Genomic DNA, 14,565 nt, shown 5'->3' on the forward strand with positions numbered 1-14,565 from the left:
CATTTTTAAGTCATTCGAGATTTGGAGCATTTTTTCTGCAAGCTTTTTGTTATTCTCGTATTATAAATTTAAGAGAAAGAAAAAGAAGAAAAAATAATAAAAATAACCGATTTTTTTTTAAATTAACAAAAATAACTGTCCTCAAAAAATTTAATACTGCACTCTCAATTGGCTCTCAATCAGGTATTTCAATTTTATATATCATCCTGTCAATTTTTTATTTTATATAAAAATAGGTTAAATAACGATATTGAGCATTTGAAAAAGCAAGGCAAGCCAAGCCGTGAAATAGCGGAGATCTGAAGGGTGAATTGAATTACGAAGGGAACCAGAGAAGAATGGTAGATTCCCAAAATCCGACCAGATCGTCGACGGCAACAGTTGATGATAATGATGAACTTTCCGGTGGTTTTCTCCCTCTTGCCTCCGGTCCTCAGCAACCTTATGTCTCCGAACTCCTCTCTTTCACTCTCGATCGGCTCCACAAAGTCAATTACTCTCTCTCTCTCTCTCCAGTAGATTAGTATAATTGTAATGTGTGCTTACGTAGTAATGTGATTGAGTAGTTGAAAGAGAGCCGGAGCTAATATGTGTTTGTAATATGTGTGTGCTAGTGTGTGTATTTCAGTATTGATGTGATTAAATAAATAATTCGAAAACGAGATGTGTAGTGTCTCTTTGTGTCTGTATGTGTGTCAATATGTGGCTTGATGTTGACGTGATTGAGTAAATGATGCGAATGTTTTATTTATTTATTATATGTTTGTGTTAATGTATTGTTCTGAATTGATGTGTTTGAATTAAAAAGGAGCCGGAGCTTCTACGAGTAGATGCCGAGAGAATTCAGAAGCAGATGCAGGAGGTGGCTGTTAGTAATTACCGTGCTTTTATTTCTGCTTCCGATGCATTGCTTGCTGTTCGACAAGAAGTTTCTTCTATTGACAAACATCTCAGTTCTATGGTACTGTATTTCTCGGTGCTTTTACTTCAATTGCTTATTTGAAATGCATTTCTGCTAGTATAGAATGGGATTCATGAATGTCACTATTAATTTGAACTTGTTACCTATTATGAACTATTTGAAAGTTATATACGGTGATAATGTACCTTATAGCTTGTATCTATAAAGTAACAATTGACTAGGGAGGCCACTGTTTGCGTATCTTGTGGCTTGTATGTCGTAATGAAAAATAAAAAAATGAAAAAAAATGATACTTGAGACATATTATGAAATTGCAAAGAATAGGCTATAGCATTCTTATTTCAGTGAACACGTTGAATTAACCTTCAGTGCGTCAAAATGATTCCATCTGTCATATTCCAAGTGTTGATGGTTATATTAGTTGTATAATGCTAAATAACATGCACAAAAACTGACGCTTGAGCATTTTTGAAATTGCAAAGCAGAGGCTATAGGCCTACATCATTCCTACTTCAGTGAATACGTTAAATTTACCTTCAGTGCATCAAAACGATTCCATCTGTCGTATTCCAAGTGTCGGTGGTTGTATTAGTTGTATAATGCTCTAGTTTATTTTCTTTTGCACTTATCTTTGTTTATTGCTGTGCAGATTGGTGAGATCCCGAAGCTAACATCTGGTTGCACAGAGTTCATCGACTCGGCGGAACAGATTTTAGAAAAGCGGAAGATGAATCAAACCTTGCTGTCTAATCATAGTACTTTGCTTGACTTGCTTGAAATTCCTCAACTTATGGACACGTATGTGTTAAATTTTTATAACCATCACATGCAAAAATTAAACTAATTATAAAATTCCTTCGTTTGAGGGTTAAATGTTTTACTCTCCTATCAAGCATTTAGGTACATTACACTTTCAGTTGCAATGTTATGCAAGGAAATCCATATCTTTAATTATGCAATGATAAGTTGAATAAAAACGAACTGCCTTGAGCCTTCTGCATTTGGCCATTAATTTACCACTTAAATTCCTCTTCATTCTTTAATTATTATGGAAACACAATCGTTCTGGTCTAGGTCTTCTGAAAAACCCTTTTAAATATGCTCTTATCTGTATATAGTTGTCGATTTCCCTTGTAGTTTTTCTAGCAGTTGCTGTCATTGCTTAGAGACATATATCTTTTACGTCAATATAGGTGTGTGAGAAATGGAAACTATGATGAAGCTCTTGACCTTGAGACTTTTGTTAGCAAGCTTTCAACAATGCACCCAAAGTAAGTTCATTTTTCTTGTTGATCTGGCTGCATGCTCTTTCTTTATATGCAAATATCATAACATTCTGTAAGGGAACAACATGAAATTGATTACAAATGATGGATTTTAATGACATGAACTGAGTTATCATTTCAAGTTTCCATACATTTGAATGTCTTGGAACTGAATTAAATCCAAATCGAATATTTTTTTTTGGTTATGCAAGCATGTCATGCATACCAAATCCAGAAATTCCAATGAATTTTAGGTTCCTAAACAACACATAGGGGTGTTCCGATTACCCTCCACAGGCTCCACTACATTCATTTATTTTGCGTGTTTGCCTTAAAAAGGTTGCCTGTTATTCAAGCACTTGCTGCAGAAGTTAAGCACACCACCCAATCTCTACTCACACAGCTTCTCCAGAAACTCAGATCAAACATTCAGGTATACCACATAAGTATACTAGAGGGTATCAATATCTCAGTGGATAGCTATTACACTGTGAAAACTAGGGTCCAACCCCTTAACAAACCTGCATATTTTATCTGTATTGCAGTTGCCTGAATGTCTCCGCATAATTGGATATCTACGTCGCATAGGAGTATACAGTGAATATGAAATGCGCCTACAGGTAGATTTTAATAAGCTAATCATATTTGTATAAACAATTTTTATGTTTATAAGATCCATATAGTTGCTTTTCTCAACACCTTAAGATTTTGAGAGAGATGGTCAGCCACCATCGTGCCGTAGCTCGGGTATACCGAGAGGTCTCGAGTATGAACCTTGGTATCCCCAAATTCTCATAAGTAAACTTGAACAATATAGTTTATTTCTGGCCCAAAGATGGGCTACTAGTGATCCACTCTTCAATCCCAAAAATGGGCTTCGAGTGAGGTAGAGTAGTAAAAGTTTTTATCAACACCAGTTGGTTTTAGAAGAGATAATCTTTTAACAGTACTTTCTTGAATGCATTGCAGTTTGCAAATGCTTTTAAGATTTGTTTTATGCTCCTAGATTCAACAATATATTTTCTTTTACAGTTTTTAAGATGCAGAGAAGCATGGTTGACTGGAATTCTTGATGACTTAGACCAGAGGAATGCATATGAATACTTAAGGGGGATGGTCAATTGCCACAGAAAGCATCTTTTTGATGTTGTAAACCAGTATCGAGCCATATTTGCCGATGATACATCAGGAAGTGAGGAGAACCATGATGGTGGCCTTCTATTTAGCTGGGCCACTCATCAAATTACCTATCACCTTAAAATGCTAAAGGTGATGCTTCCCAAGATAGCAGAAGGCGGGTCATTGTCGAACATCCTGGAACAGTGTATGGTAAGAAAGTTATGTTGCGGTTTAGTGAAGTAGTGAGAGACGGTCAATTTTTTAATATTTAACTTATATAATATACAATTGACTTCTTATTTTGTGGCACCTTAGTGAAGAGGCTTGCATATAAGTTTGCATGTTTGGTTGGCTTTTCTTTTTTAAGTGATAGCCTTAATTAAAGTCTAAAGATATTCCTTACAGGCAATACTTTCCGAGGATATTTTAGTGAGCTAGAATTATAGTTTCTTTTTGGATTTTTATAATCCTGTTTTGGAAGTGAGTTTTTGGATTCGTTCATTTTCGATTTAAGTAGTTTTAAGTGTTCTGTTTTCAGGTCTGACCAGTGACCAACTTATGTGCTCCAGAAATAATTGATATACAATATTCGTCAGGGTAAAAAATATGTCAGTACTATTATTTATTTTTTCGCATGGTCGATAAAATTGCCTGTCACGTCAAATTTCGATAAAAAAGGCCTCTCTACCTGAAACCCTGCTAAATGAATGGTAAAATGATTAATCGAGCATGAAGTATTGCTAGATGAATGTTCACCCCGTTAGATGTTATACCAGGATCTGGTAAAAGGTCTCGCCAAAGTTGGATATGAATACTCTTGTTAATATTGTAGCATGCATCTACCTGCCTATTTTTTGTTACAGCTACAAGTCAGCTATCTCTTACTAGATTAGTTTGTAATAATGCTAATTTACGTGACATACTAAAGGTCACAAGTAAAATATATCTCAGTGTACAATCTAAAGTTGGAAGATTACGTTCTCTATGTTTGTTGTTGACAGTATTGCGCCATGGGGCTTGGTTGGGTTGGACTAGACTTTCGCGGGTTGCTTCCACCACTTTTCGAAGAGTAAGCAAATACTTTAATTTTTCCTCTTATATGCCAACACTTGTGAAACTCATCCATAATATTTTTTGTTGTTTTATGTGGTTCTACAGGGCAGTCTTCAACTTGTTTTCAAAGAACATGGGTACAGCTGTGGAAAATTTTCAGGCATGATCCCATTTACTTTAATTTTACATCTGATTTATTAGAATTATAAAATTCTATGTATTTATTGTTTTCTTATAAGAATATTATTACATCATTGTAGATTTGTGTTAACCATATTTGATTTGATAATATTTAACAATATGCTAAAGTTTTCCTTTAAGCTACACATCGTCTCTGATAGGTAATAAGCAATCATGTTTACTTCCTTCCATGCAGTTAGTTTTGGATTCTCATCGCTGGGTACCGCTTCCAGCAGTTGGTTTTTCAGCCAATAGCTTTGGTGATGAAAACCAGGAAGACGTAACTCCTCCTCCAGATCTAATGGACCATCCACCTCTTGCTATACTTGTAAATGGTAAGTTTTTAATGAAGTTTCCAAGCTGGTCAGCTGGGTATTCTAAGTGCTACTGTAATGTGTTTAAAACTGATTTTTTTTGACAGTTCTATATATTAAGATGTTAGATTTTTTAGGTCTCTGTGTCAATACTTCATCTAAGAATCTGATTGCTAAAGAAGTACATCATTTACTTATAGTTTAATAATTTAACACGACATATACTTCTAGCTTTTTCTTCGAACCTACCTTGGGCAATTTGAGTTCACTTGGTACTAGCAATTCCGTCAGGAAATTTCTCATCCTAGTAGGAGCATTTTAAAGTAAACATAGAGATAAGGGAGTTGTGAATTGAGATCAAGGAAATTGGAAACTCTAGCCTCTACTAATCCTCTTCTGTTCGACTTTGCTTTTACTCCTTTTCCATGATAGAGAATGTGAAAGGGTTCTTCCTACTATATCTATTCTATTGCTATTTCTTCAGTCTCTCCCCTTCGCATCTCGCATATCTTCCCTGGAATTTCGACACTTCTAGGTCTCAGTTCTCTCTATCTCAGATCTGATAATCACCAATGTCTGTCATCCATTGAGTCAGGTTCTTGCTATCCTAATTTGGAACCAGTTTTTTTACTTCTGTAGTTTAGTGGTAACATTTAAGTATTAAGAGGCACTTGAATGGTTGAATCTGAGCAGCTGTGTCCTATGGAGATGGGTGAAGACATCTTGCTAGTGTTTAAGCTGAGGGAAAGGGTGAATGATGTCGAGAAACAAGGCAGTATGATGTCAGAGAGGTAGAATGCCGTTTAGATTGGATCTATCAGTATTTATGCACTTTTTTTCTGTCACGACTCACGAGTCATCTTATAATTCATATCTTTATGTGTGTTATTATAAATATTTTGTTACTCACCGTAACAAAATTGCATAATCTATAATAACATAAAGTAAAATAACAATTGTATCCGAAAGGTAGGCAAGTAAGGCAACAGTCGTAGCTTACTGTTACTATACCAATTTGGCAGTAAAAGCTATACACGTAGTGACAAACATCACATTGTAGCTTCTTTATTATTGTTTATAGTAGTCTAGACAAAGGATAATGCTAGAGAACATTGAAAAGGTTTAACGAGATTTGGTTGGATCAAGACAAACAAACAGTGTCCAAATCCCAATAATTTTTACAGGCTAATCAAGTATAACAAGTGATTAAAATTTTGGTTGTTCCTAATAATTTCCTTATGTTGATAGAATGTAGATAATTGCTAGGAGATCTAGAATGAAATCAATTACAGTTTTGCTTAGGAATTTAAGGTATTATATTGCGTGGTGTTAGTGATTTGTGTTATGATTAAATTTTTCAAAATTTGGCGAACACACAGATTCTAAAGGCTAGTAATGACAGTCAAAACTGTGAATGGTACTTGAATTGCGTACAGAGTGGGTATTCAGTGTTTACTATTTTGCTATAATTTTATACCCTGTAACACTTGGCAAAAGAGGAGAACAAGGTCAGCGACTCCTAGTCTTATAGAATGATTATCCTCTATCCTAGTAGGTTCCGCATGTATAAAATTATAGCAAAAGAGGAGAACAAGGTCAGTGACTCCTAGTCTTATAGAATGATCATCCTCTATCCTAGTAGGTTCCTCACAAAAATATTTTTCAACTAATACAGCTGAGTGAGGTCTTCCAATCCAAGTATTAGGATGATAAGATAGAGATTTAGTGAAGATGGGAAAAGAAAGAGAAAATATATGGTAGAGAAGCAAGTAAAATATGTGCTCTTTTGCTTGTTTTTGAGACGTTTCCCAAACTAATTTAGGGTTCTTCTACTTGTGTCAATTGTGTATTCTGCTTGCTTATCAGTGAATTTATCAAGATTATTCATCCCATGTCCTATGAGAAGTTTTGATATATTGATCTTTTGCAAACTAGAAAGAAGCTTTGATCTTTGTTACTGATTTATTGATTTTCTGCAAACTAGATAGAAGGTTTGATCTTTGTTACTGACAAAAGAAATTACATTGTTTTTGACAAACAGAAAAGAAAATACATTGGCTGGGGCCTTAAATATATTTTCCCTAGAGAATCCAATCCTTAAACCGTCTCCTTCCTGCTTCGTTCTGTGAATGTTTTATATCCAAAGAAAAATTTAAAGTATCCAATTACCCTACAAACTGCTTCAGGAGATCCCTCACTGCCTGACACTGCTTCCAAATTTTTCATTTTTTATAGAAAAATTCTTGCTTATTTTGTTCCTTGGATATTGTTTCCATGTGTTTTCTTTCTATTTCTAGACTTGGCATGTCTACTTCACAGCCTGCACAACTAGGATGTATTATAGTTGCTTTGAGATTCTCTTCTATCTATTTGGATTTTGATTTACTTTTTTACCGATAATATATCTAACCAGGTTGAATTCTAATATTATGTCTCTTACCAAGGCTAATAACATCAAATTATGAAGTGTTTATTACTGTATGAACTCTCCCTATGTCTCTGTGTTGTAGGTGTATCAGCAGCAATGAACGAATTACGTCCATGTGCCCCGATACGCTTGAAACATATAATTGCGCAAGAACTGATAAAGGGATTGCGTGCCGTTTCTGAATCTTTGTTGAGGTACAATACTACTAGGATGCTGAGGGAGAACGAGTCTGTACTTTTCCTTTCTCTTTGCCGAGCATTCATTGACGTGAGAACATACTACGAACTTGAACTCATGTTATGTTATTACAAGTTGTACTGTATATAATCACAGACTTCAGATTCTCCTACAAAACATACTGTAACCTGTTTCCTTGCTGCGCAGGTTGCTTTTTCGCATTGTGCCACATGCTTTGGTCGTTGTTACCTAGGTGGAGCTTCACTTATCACAGATTCCAAGGGTTTATTTGACGGAATTTCCCGCCTTGTAACAGCATCCACCTCTAGGGACTTGCCAAAACCAGTCAATAACTCGGAGACCAAGAATGCAACAGAAAACGGGGATGCACCACCAACTGAAAATGGAGTTGTGGCTAATGGAGAAGAACATACAGAGAGCCTCGGTTCAGATGAAAAGGAGGAAAATGCCACCAGTCCACAAACTGAGGAGAAACCTGTGGATGATGATGCTACAAGAGCTTAACTTATACAAAACCATGCAACTCGTACGAATCCTAAAATGTTGATCAAGGTTATGATAGAGAGGTGTGTAAAGGTATTACTACTCATTAGACTGTATAAAAAATTTTGTTTTAAATTTATAACATGTTGAATATATTGAGTTCTCCAGTCAGAAGTCTTTGATAAAAGTGGATTAACACAGTGTAATCAACCAAATATAGTCAATGTATGATTCACAGTAATATGATCAGATTTACTGATGATAATCAACGAATTCACATGTGGCCTCTTTCGCAACATGAAATTCATTTGAAATTTTAAATTTGATAAAAAACATGGGGCCTCTTTCACAACTTGAAATTCACTTGAAATTTTAGATGTGGTCAAAATACATGTTTGGATAACTAAAATAATTTGAATTTGGTTTTGATTTATTAAAAATTCTGTGCTGCTAATATGTATATATTTTATGTATGATGCTAACCAATTACCATCAAGGTATAATTTATAGCTTTAAACTAATATATGATCGCTAATATTGCATAAATACATATTTGAGATTTGACAAGATCAGATAACAGAGCAAAATGGTCAAAAGAGGATAATCTGCTTTACTATTTTATTAATCATTTGCATCAGTTTCTTCTCTGAACTTCTTGTATATCCCCCCCTTATAAAACTCTCTAGTTCTTAGCACCAAAACGAGAGAAGCAAAAGCTCCAAAGCACGGAGCAGCAGCCAGGATAATGAAAGATTGCCTGTAACGAGTACCAATGCAAGTCAGCTGCCCACCTGATGATCTGTGCATGGTTTTTTGCGAAAGATCTTTTAGTGCCTCGTGATCATACAAAACTCCAGTGATCCTTACGTTAAGTACGAACCAACAGGACTCGCCAACTGCCCCACATTGAACAATATACGGTAGTGCTTCAGGCCAAATATTTCAGATATTATGGCCGTGAGTAATGGAAACTGTGCTCCAAATGAAAATCCAATGATTACAGATGCCACGTAAACTGATCTCGGGACAGGAAAGGCTATAAGGAGGTGACCAACACATGACAAGAAGAGGAAGATTGTTGTCATAAGAGGCCTAGGAAATTTATATTTAACTAGAAGTTTTTCGGAGATCAGACCAGCAAATATTCTTCCAAAGTAGTTCCATATGCTTACTAGTGATACGAAAGAGTTTACTGTTTTCATAGGATATCCCAGTGACTCTCCAATTTGACCCAAGTTATCTACTGCAGTCAAGTTTGAACCGATTCCACAAGCTGTTGAGATTGGCAAAATTGGCATGTCTACACCAAATAGCGCTTGTAAGATTGTGTAATCTTCTCCTCTTGGTGGCTTACTGCATATCTCAGAGAAACAAGAAGTTCTTGATAATTCTTCTGATCTTATTGTTGATTGTGGTGGTATCTCAATCCTCACATCACTAGCGGGAATTTTCTTTTGGTTCCACAGAAATAACTCCTCTCGGAATATGATAAATAGAGGAAAAAAGAGCAGAACACAAACTATAGTAGCACTTGCATCATAAGCAACTGGTGGAAAAGTCACGAGCTTCTGAGTTATAGTCATGGCCATTAAGAACAATGCTAATACAATTGATATGTATATAAACTGATACAGAACTCTGACCTCATTTGCCTGTCTACCAGCGCTTATAGTACGAATTGTGTAAACGAAAGCCACTGATACGGTAGCCGGAAGCCAAGCAATCAGAAAGATAAGGGAGCGAGGGTCATTTCCATAGAGAGCCAAGTAAATCTGAGTCATGATAGCTCCACTTAGTCCTGCAAACCCCCCTCAAGAGGCCTAACAACACGCCACGATTCTCAGGGAAGTTCTTAACACTGGTGACAAGAACTCCAGTATTTGCAAAGTTATAAGAATTGGCTGCAATGCACATATAACTACACATCTGCCACACTTTAGGCTTGGCTATTTTTCCAGTAACAGCAAGCCATATCACAAAGTAACCAACAAAATTCAGAGACGAACCAATTACCAGAAGAAACCAAGTTGGAGTTACCTCGGCAATTAGGCCCGAGAAAATCCCAACATTTGCTCCGAGATCCTTGAAAAATCCAATAAGATTGAGTGTGCTCTGATCATAGCCTAAGGAAGCCTTAATCTCCTTGGAGTAAATTCCAAATAAATAATTTCCTCCTAAACCAGCCATTATCGGAAAAGATGCGAATAGAGAGAGCCATCGACCTCGAAAAACTTGTAATGGAAATTCAAGCCTGCTGCCTTCAGTCATGCTGCTGCTACTATGTCACAAGAACAAAATACACTCTAACCAGGCATGATCACCTCACCTCTTATATATAGAACTATACAAAGCTCATTTAGCACCACATGAAATGTGTTTTTCGCTGATAAGTGATAATCTAGAAAAAAAGTTTTGAATCTTTTCAGTAAGGTTGTACATATTCATTTAAGATTTCAAAGAATTAAATAAATGGATTATTGAAAAATTTAACTGACATGGAATCTTGTAAAGTTAGGCTGATTTTAGTTATGAGAAATCCTTCACCAAATTCTAAAAGTATAAAAAATTTGGGGCTTAAAATTAAAATTGAAAGCATTAACGAGTTTTAACATTAAAAACACTTGAGCGCGATAGGATAAGATAGATAGATCGTCCCATAAAAATCCTTTAGAATCTAAATTTAATGCATGAAGATCCAAACTTTGTAAAATCAAACATTCCTGACAAAAGAAATCCAAAATTGAATGCACCTTCAAATTAATATATATCTCCGTTTGTTATAAACCTTGAATTGAAAATATTAGTTATGTTTAATGTAGAGGAAGTATAGGAATAGAAGATGAAGACAAAGTTGTGTTTCATTTCATTAGCTAAATGAGCTATTTATAGTAGTTGGTTTACAAGGCTTACTAAGTAAGTTATTCAAATCTTCTTCATCAAGTATTACAAAACTTCCTCAATAAGCTTTACAACTCTTCCTTGATAAACTTTACAAGTCTTACTCGATAAGTTTTACAAGTCTTCCTCGGTAAGATTTGAGAGACTTCCTCGACACGCTTTGACAATCACTTTATATTCATTCAAATATTTTAACACTCCCCCTTGATTGTCAAATGCGAGTTATTGCAAAGATTCACTGCCTCGTTAAAACCTTGCAAGGAAAAACCCAGTGGGATAAAAACCTTGACGAAGGAAAAAGAGTACAGCCTCCCCCTGAATAAAATATCTCACATTCTGACATTTTGATGTAGCAAACTTTTAACCTCCGCATACCCATATTATTTCTCAGCTTCTCAAATGTTGATGTAGGTAGTGACTTTGTAAGTATATTCGCCAGATTATCGCATGAGCGAACTTGTTGAACATCAATATCACCATTTTCTTGAAGTTCATGAGTGTAGAAGAATTTTGACAATATGTATTTTGTTCGGTCCCCTTTAATATATCCCTCCTTAAGTTGTTTGATGTAGGCCGAGTTATCCTTGAATAGAACTGTCACTTGATAATCCACATGATTCTCGAATATGTTGAATGACCGACCTTAGCCAAATACATTCTCTGCTTGCTTCATGAATTGCTAGTAATCTGCGTGGTTTGATGAAGTTGCAGCCATAGTCTGTTTTGTAGACTTCCAAGAGATGGCAGTTTCACAATATGTAAATAGGTAACCTGTTTGTGATCGCCCAAAATGAGGATCTGACATGTATCCAACATCTGCATATCCAACTAGTCGTGATCTTGAATTGTTTGGGAAGAATAGTCCAAGATCGATTGTCCCTCGAAGATATCCGAATATATGTTTTATTCCATCCCCATGCCTTTTAGTAGGGTCAGAATTAAATCTTGCCAACAGGTTCACTGCAAATGCAATATCAGGCCGTGTGTTGTTTGCAAAATACATGAGAGCGCCAATTGCACTGAGATATGGAACTTCAGGTCCAAGAGTCTCTTCATCTTGTTTTCTAGGATGGAAATGATCCTTTTCAACCTCGAGTGATCGAACAACCATTGGTGTGGTTAGTGGATGAGCTTTGTCCATGTAGAACCGATCAAGAATCTTTTCGGTGTAGTTTGATTGATGAACAAATATTCCTGAAGATAAGTGCTCCACCTGTATACCTAAACAAAATCTTGTCCTTCCAAGATCTTTCATTTTAAACTCATTTTTCAAATAGTTAGCAGCATTAGTAATATCTTCAGTATTACCGATAATATTCAAATCATCCACATATACATCAATAATAACAAAACTAGTTGATGACCGTTTAATAAAAATACAAGGACACGCTTGATTATTAACATATCCATCATTCAATAAGTATTCACTAAGTCTGTTGTACCACATACGACCAGATTATTTCAAACCATACAATGATCGTTGTAATTTAACAGAATATAAATATCGAGGCTTAGTATCCTCAATATTTAACCCTTCAGGAATTTTCATATAAATATCACTATCAAGTGATCCATATAGGTATGCTGTCACAACATCCATCAAATGTGTTTCCAGTTTTTCCATACAAGCCATACCCATTAGAAAATGAAAAGTAACTCCATCCATCATAGGAGAGTATGCTTCCTGGTAATCAAAACCAGGTATTTGAGAGAATCCCTGGGCTACTAGCCGGGCCTTATATCTCACAATTTCATTTCTCTCATTTCGTTTTCGTACAAACACCCATCTATTCCCGACAGGGACTATACCAGCTGGTGTTTGGATTGCATGTCCAAATATATTTCTCTTGCGCAAAGATTGCAATTCTTCTTGAATCGCAATTTTCCATTTTGGCCAATCATCTCGGTGTCGACACTCTTCCACACTTTGTGGTTCAGGATCGGAGTTCATAATAATATCAGATGCCACGGAAAAAGCATATACATCATCAACCTCAATACTCCCACGATCCAGTAATTTTGCGTTATGAACATAATTTATTGAGATCTTATAATTTTCAGGTACCTTTGCTTCTGTAGAAGCATTTGCCACTTCTGGGGCATGTGCCACTTCTGGGGCAACATTCTCTTCTGGAGGCAATCCCACATCTGGGAGTTTTGTTACGGCCACTTCAGGGCCTTGAACCTCTTCAGGAGGCAATACCACTTCTGGGGTATTTTCTGAAACTTTTGCCACTTCTGGGGCAATTCCAATCAATTTCCGTTTTCGTGGTACAATATCTTTTGCACCAATAGGTCTACCACGCTTCTGGCGTGGCTTTGAATCACCAATCAATTCTTCAGGAATTGATTTCTTAGTAGGGATTTCAACTCGTATCGGAGCATTAACAGCATGTATATGTGACCTTATAATATGTCTAGAGTCACTAAAGGCATCCGACATTTGATTAGCAATATTTTGCATATGAATAATTCTTTGAACTTCAGATTCACATTGATTAGTACGTGAATCAATAGAATTTAATCCTGATGCATTCCATGATATTTCGAAATTTAATTTATGCAAATCATTATCTTCCCCTAATTTAGGGAACATGGATTCATCAAAATGACAATCAGCATAGCGAGCAGTAAAAACATCACCAGTTAATGGTTCCAGATACCTTATAATAGACGGAGAATCAAAACCAACATATATACCAATTCTTCTTTGAGGTCCCATTTTATTTCTTTGTGGTGGTGATATAGGAACATACACAACACAACCAAATACTTTTAAATGAGATATATTAGGTACTTGACCAAGAACTAATTCTTGAGGGGATTGTTTGTGGTAAGCAGAAGGCTTTATTCTAATTATATTTGCAGCATGAAGTATTGCATGACCCCAAACAAATATAGGTAACTTTGCCCTTAGGAGTAAGGGACGTGCAATAAGTTGAAGTCTTTTAATTAAGGATTCTACTAAACCATTTTGTGTATGTACGTGAGCCACCGTGTGTTCGACTGAGATTCCTACTGACATACAATTATCATTAAAAGTTGCAGATGTAAATTCAGCAGCATTATCTAATCGGATTGATTTAATGGGATGGTCAGGAAATTGAGCTTGGAGTTTAATTATTTGGGCAAGTAATTTGGCAAAGGCTGTATTTCGGGTTGTAAGTAGACATACATGAGACCATCTAGTTGACGCATCAATTAAAACCATAAAGTACCTAAATGGGCCAGAAGATGGATGAATAGGACCACAAATGTCACCTTGAATTCTTTCTAAGAATTTTGGGGACTCGGTTTGAAGCTTAACTGGGGATGGTCGGACAATCAGTTTTCCTAAGGAACATGCTGAACAATGAAGTTCATCTTGGGATATTATCTTTTGAGTTTTAAGAGGATGTCCCACAGAATTTTCAATGATACGACGCATCATAGATTGTTAGGTCACACACACTGTAGAGGGGGTGAATACAGTGTAAAGTACAATCAAATCGAACTTTAATATCTCATGTAACAGAAAATAAACTTTATTAAAATAATAAACTCTGTTACAGTATGGAACTGTTACCTCTCAGTGATGAACAAATATCACGAGAGCTGCTAGGGTTACTACGAATAATCTTTTCGAATATAATAACACTTATAGTGTAAACCCCATGTCTGTGTTTATATACTACACATTTACAAGATAATCACTAATTGATATGG

At 35.8% G+C, this 14,565-nt stretch overlaps 3 protein-coding genes and 1 pseudogene across 3 annotated transcripts; 1 reads left to right on the plus strand and 3 right to left on the minus strand.

Annotated features, from left to right (window-relative positions):
* Positions 1–233: 233 nt before the first annotated feature.
* Positions 234–8,129, plus strand: LOC141671497 (conserved oligomeric Golgi complex subunit 8). Its single transcript, XM_074477774.1, has 12 exons — positions 234–488; positions 809–961; positions 1,572–1,720; positions 2,116–2,193; positions 2,527–2,620; positions 2,733–2,807; positions 3,220–3,516; positions 4,308–4,375; positions 4,465–4,519; positions 4,736–4,874; positions 7,364–7,548; positions 7,666–8,129. Exons 1-12 carry the CDS (start codon positions 339–341, stop codon positions 7,981–7,983), a joined length of 1,761 nt encoding a protein of 586 aa, XP_074333875.1. The 5' UTR covers positions 234–338; the 3' UTR covers positions 7,984–8,129.
* Positions 8,130–8,550: 421 nt separating this feature from the next.
* On the minus strand, positions 8,551–10,593 carry LOC141672644 (protein NUCLEAR FUSION DEFECTIVE 4-like; annotated as a pseudogene).
* Positions 10,594–11,539: 946 nt separating this feature from the next.
* LOC141674487 (secreted RxLR effector protein 161-like) lies at positions 11,540–12,001 on the minus strand. Its single transcript, XM_074481191.1, has one exon. The coding sequence runs from the start codon at positions 11,999–12,001 to the stop codon at positions 11,540–11,542; it is 462 nt and encodes a 153-aa protein (XP_074337292.1).
* Positions 12,002–12,316: 315 nt separating this feature from the next.
* Positions 12,317–13,885, minus strand: LOC141674488 (uncharacterized). Its single transcript, XM_074481192.1, has 2 exons — positions 12,787–13,885; positions 12,317–12,672 (listed from the first exon to the last, which is right to left on the minus strand). Exons 1-2 carry the CDS (start codon positions 13,883–13,885, stop codon positions 12,317–12,319), a joined length of 1,455 nt encoding a protein of 484 aa, XP_074337293.1.
* Between the last annotated feature and the right edge of the window lie 680 nt (positions 13,886–14,565).

Source organism: Apium graveolens, chromosome 7, assembly GCF_009905375.1.
Source record: "Apium graveolens cultivar Ventura chromosome 7, ASM990537v1, whole genome shotgun sequence".
NCBI lineage: Eukaryota > Viridiplantae > Streptophyta > Magnoliopsida > Apiales > Apiaceae > Apium > Apium graveolens.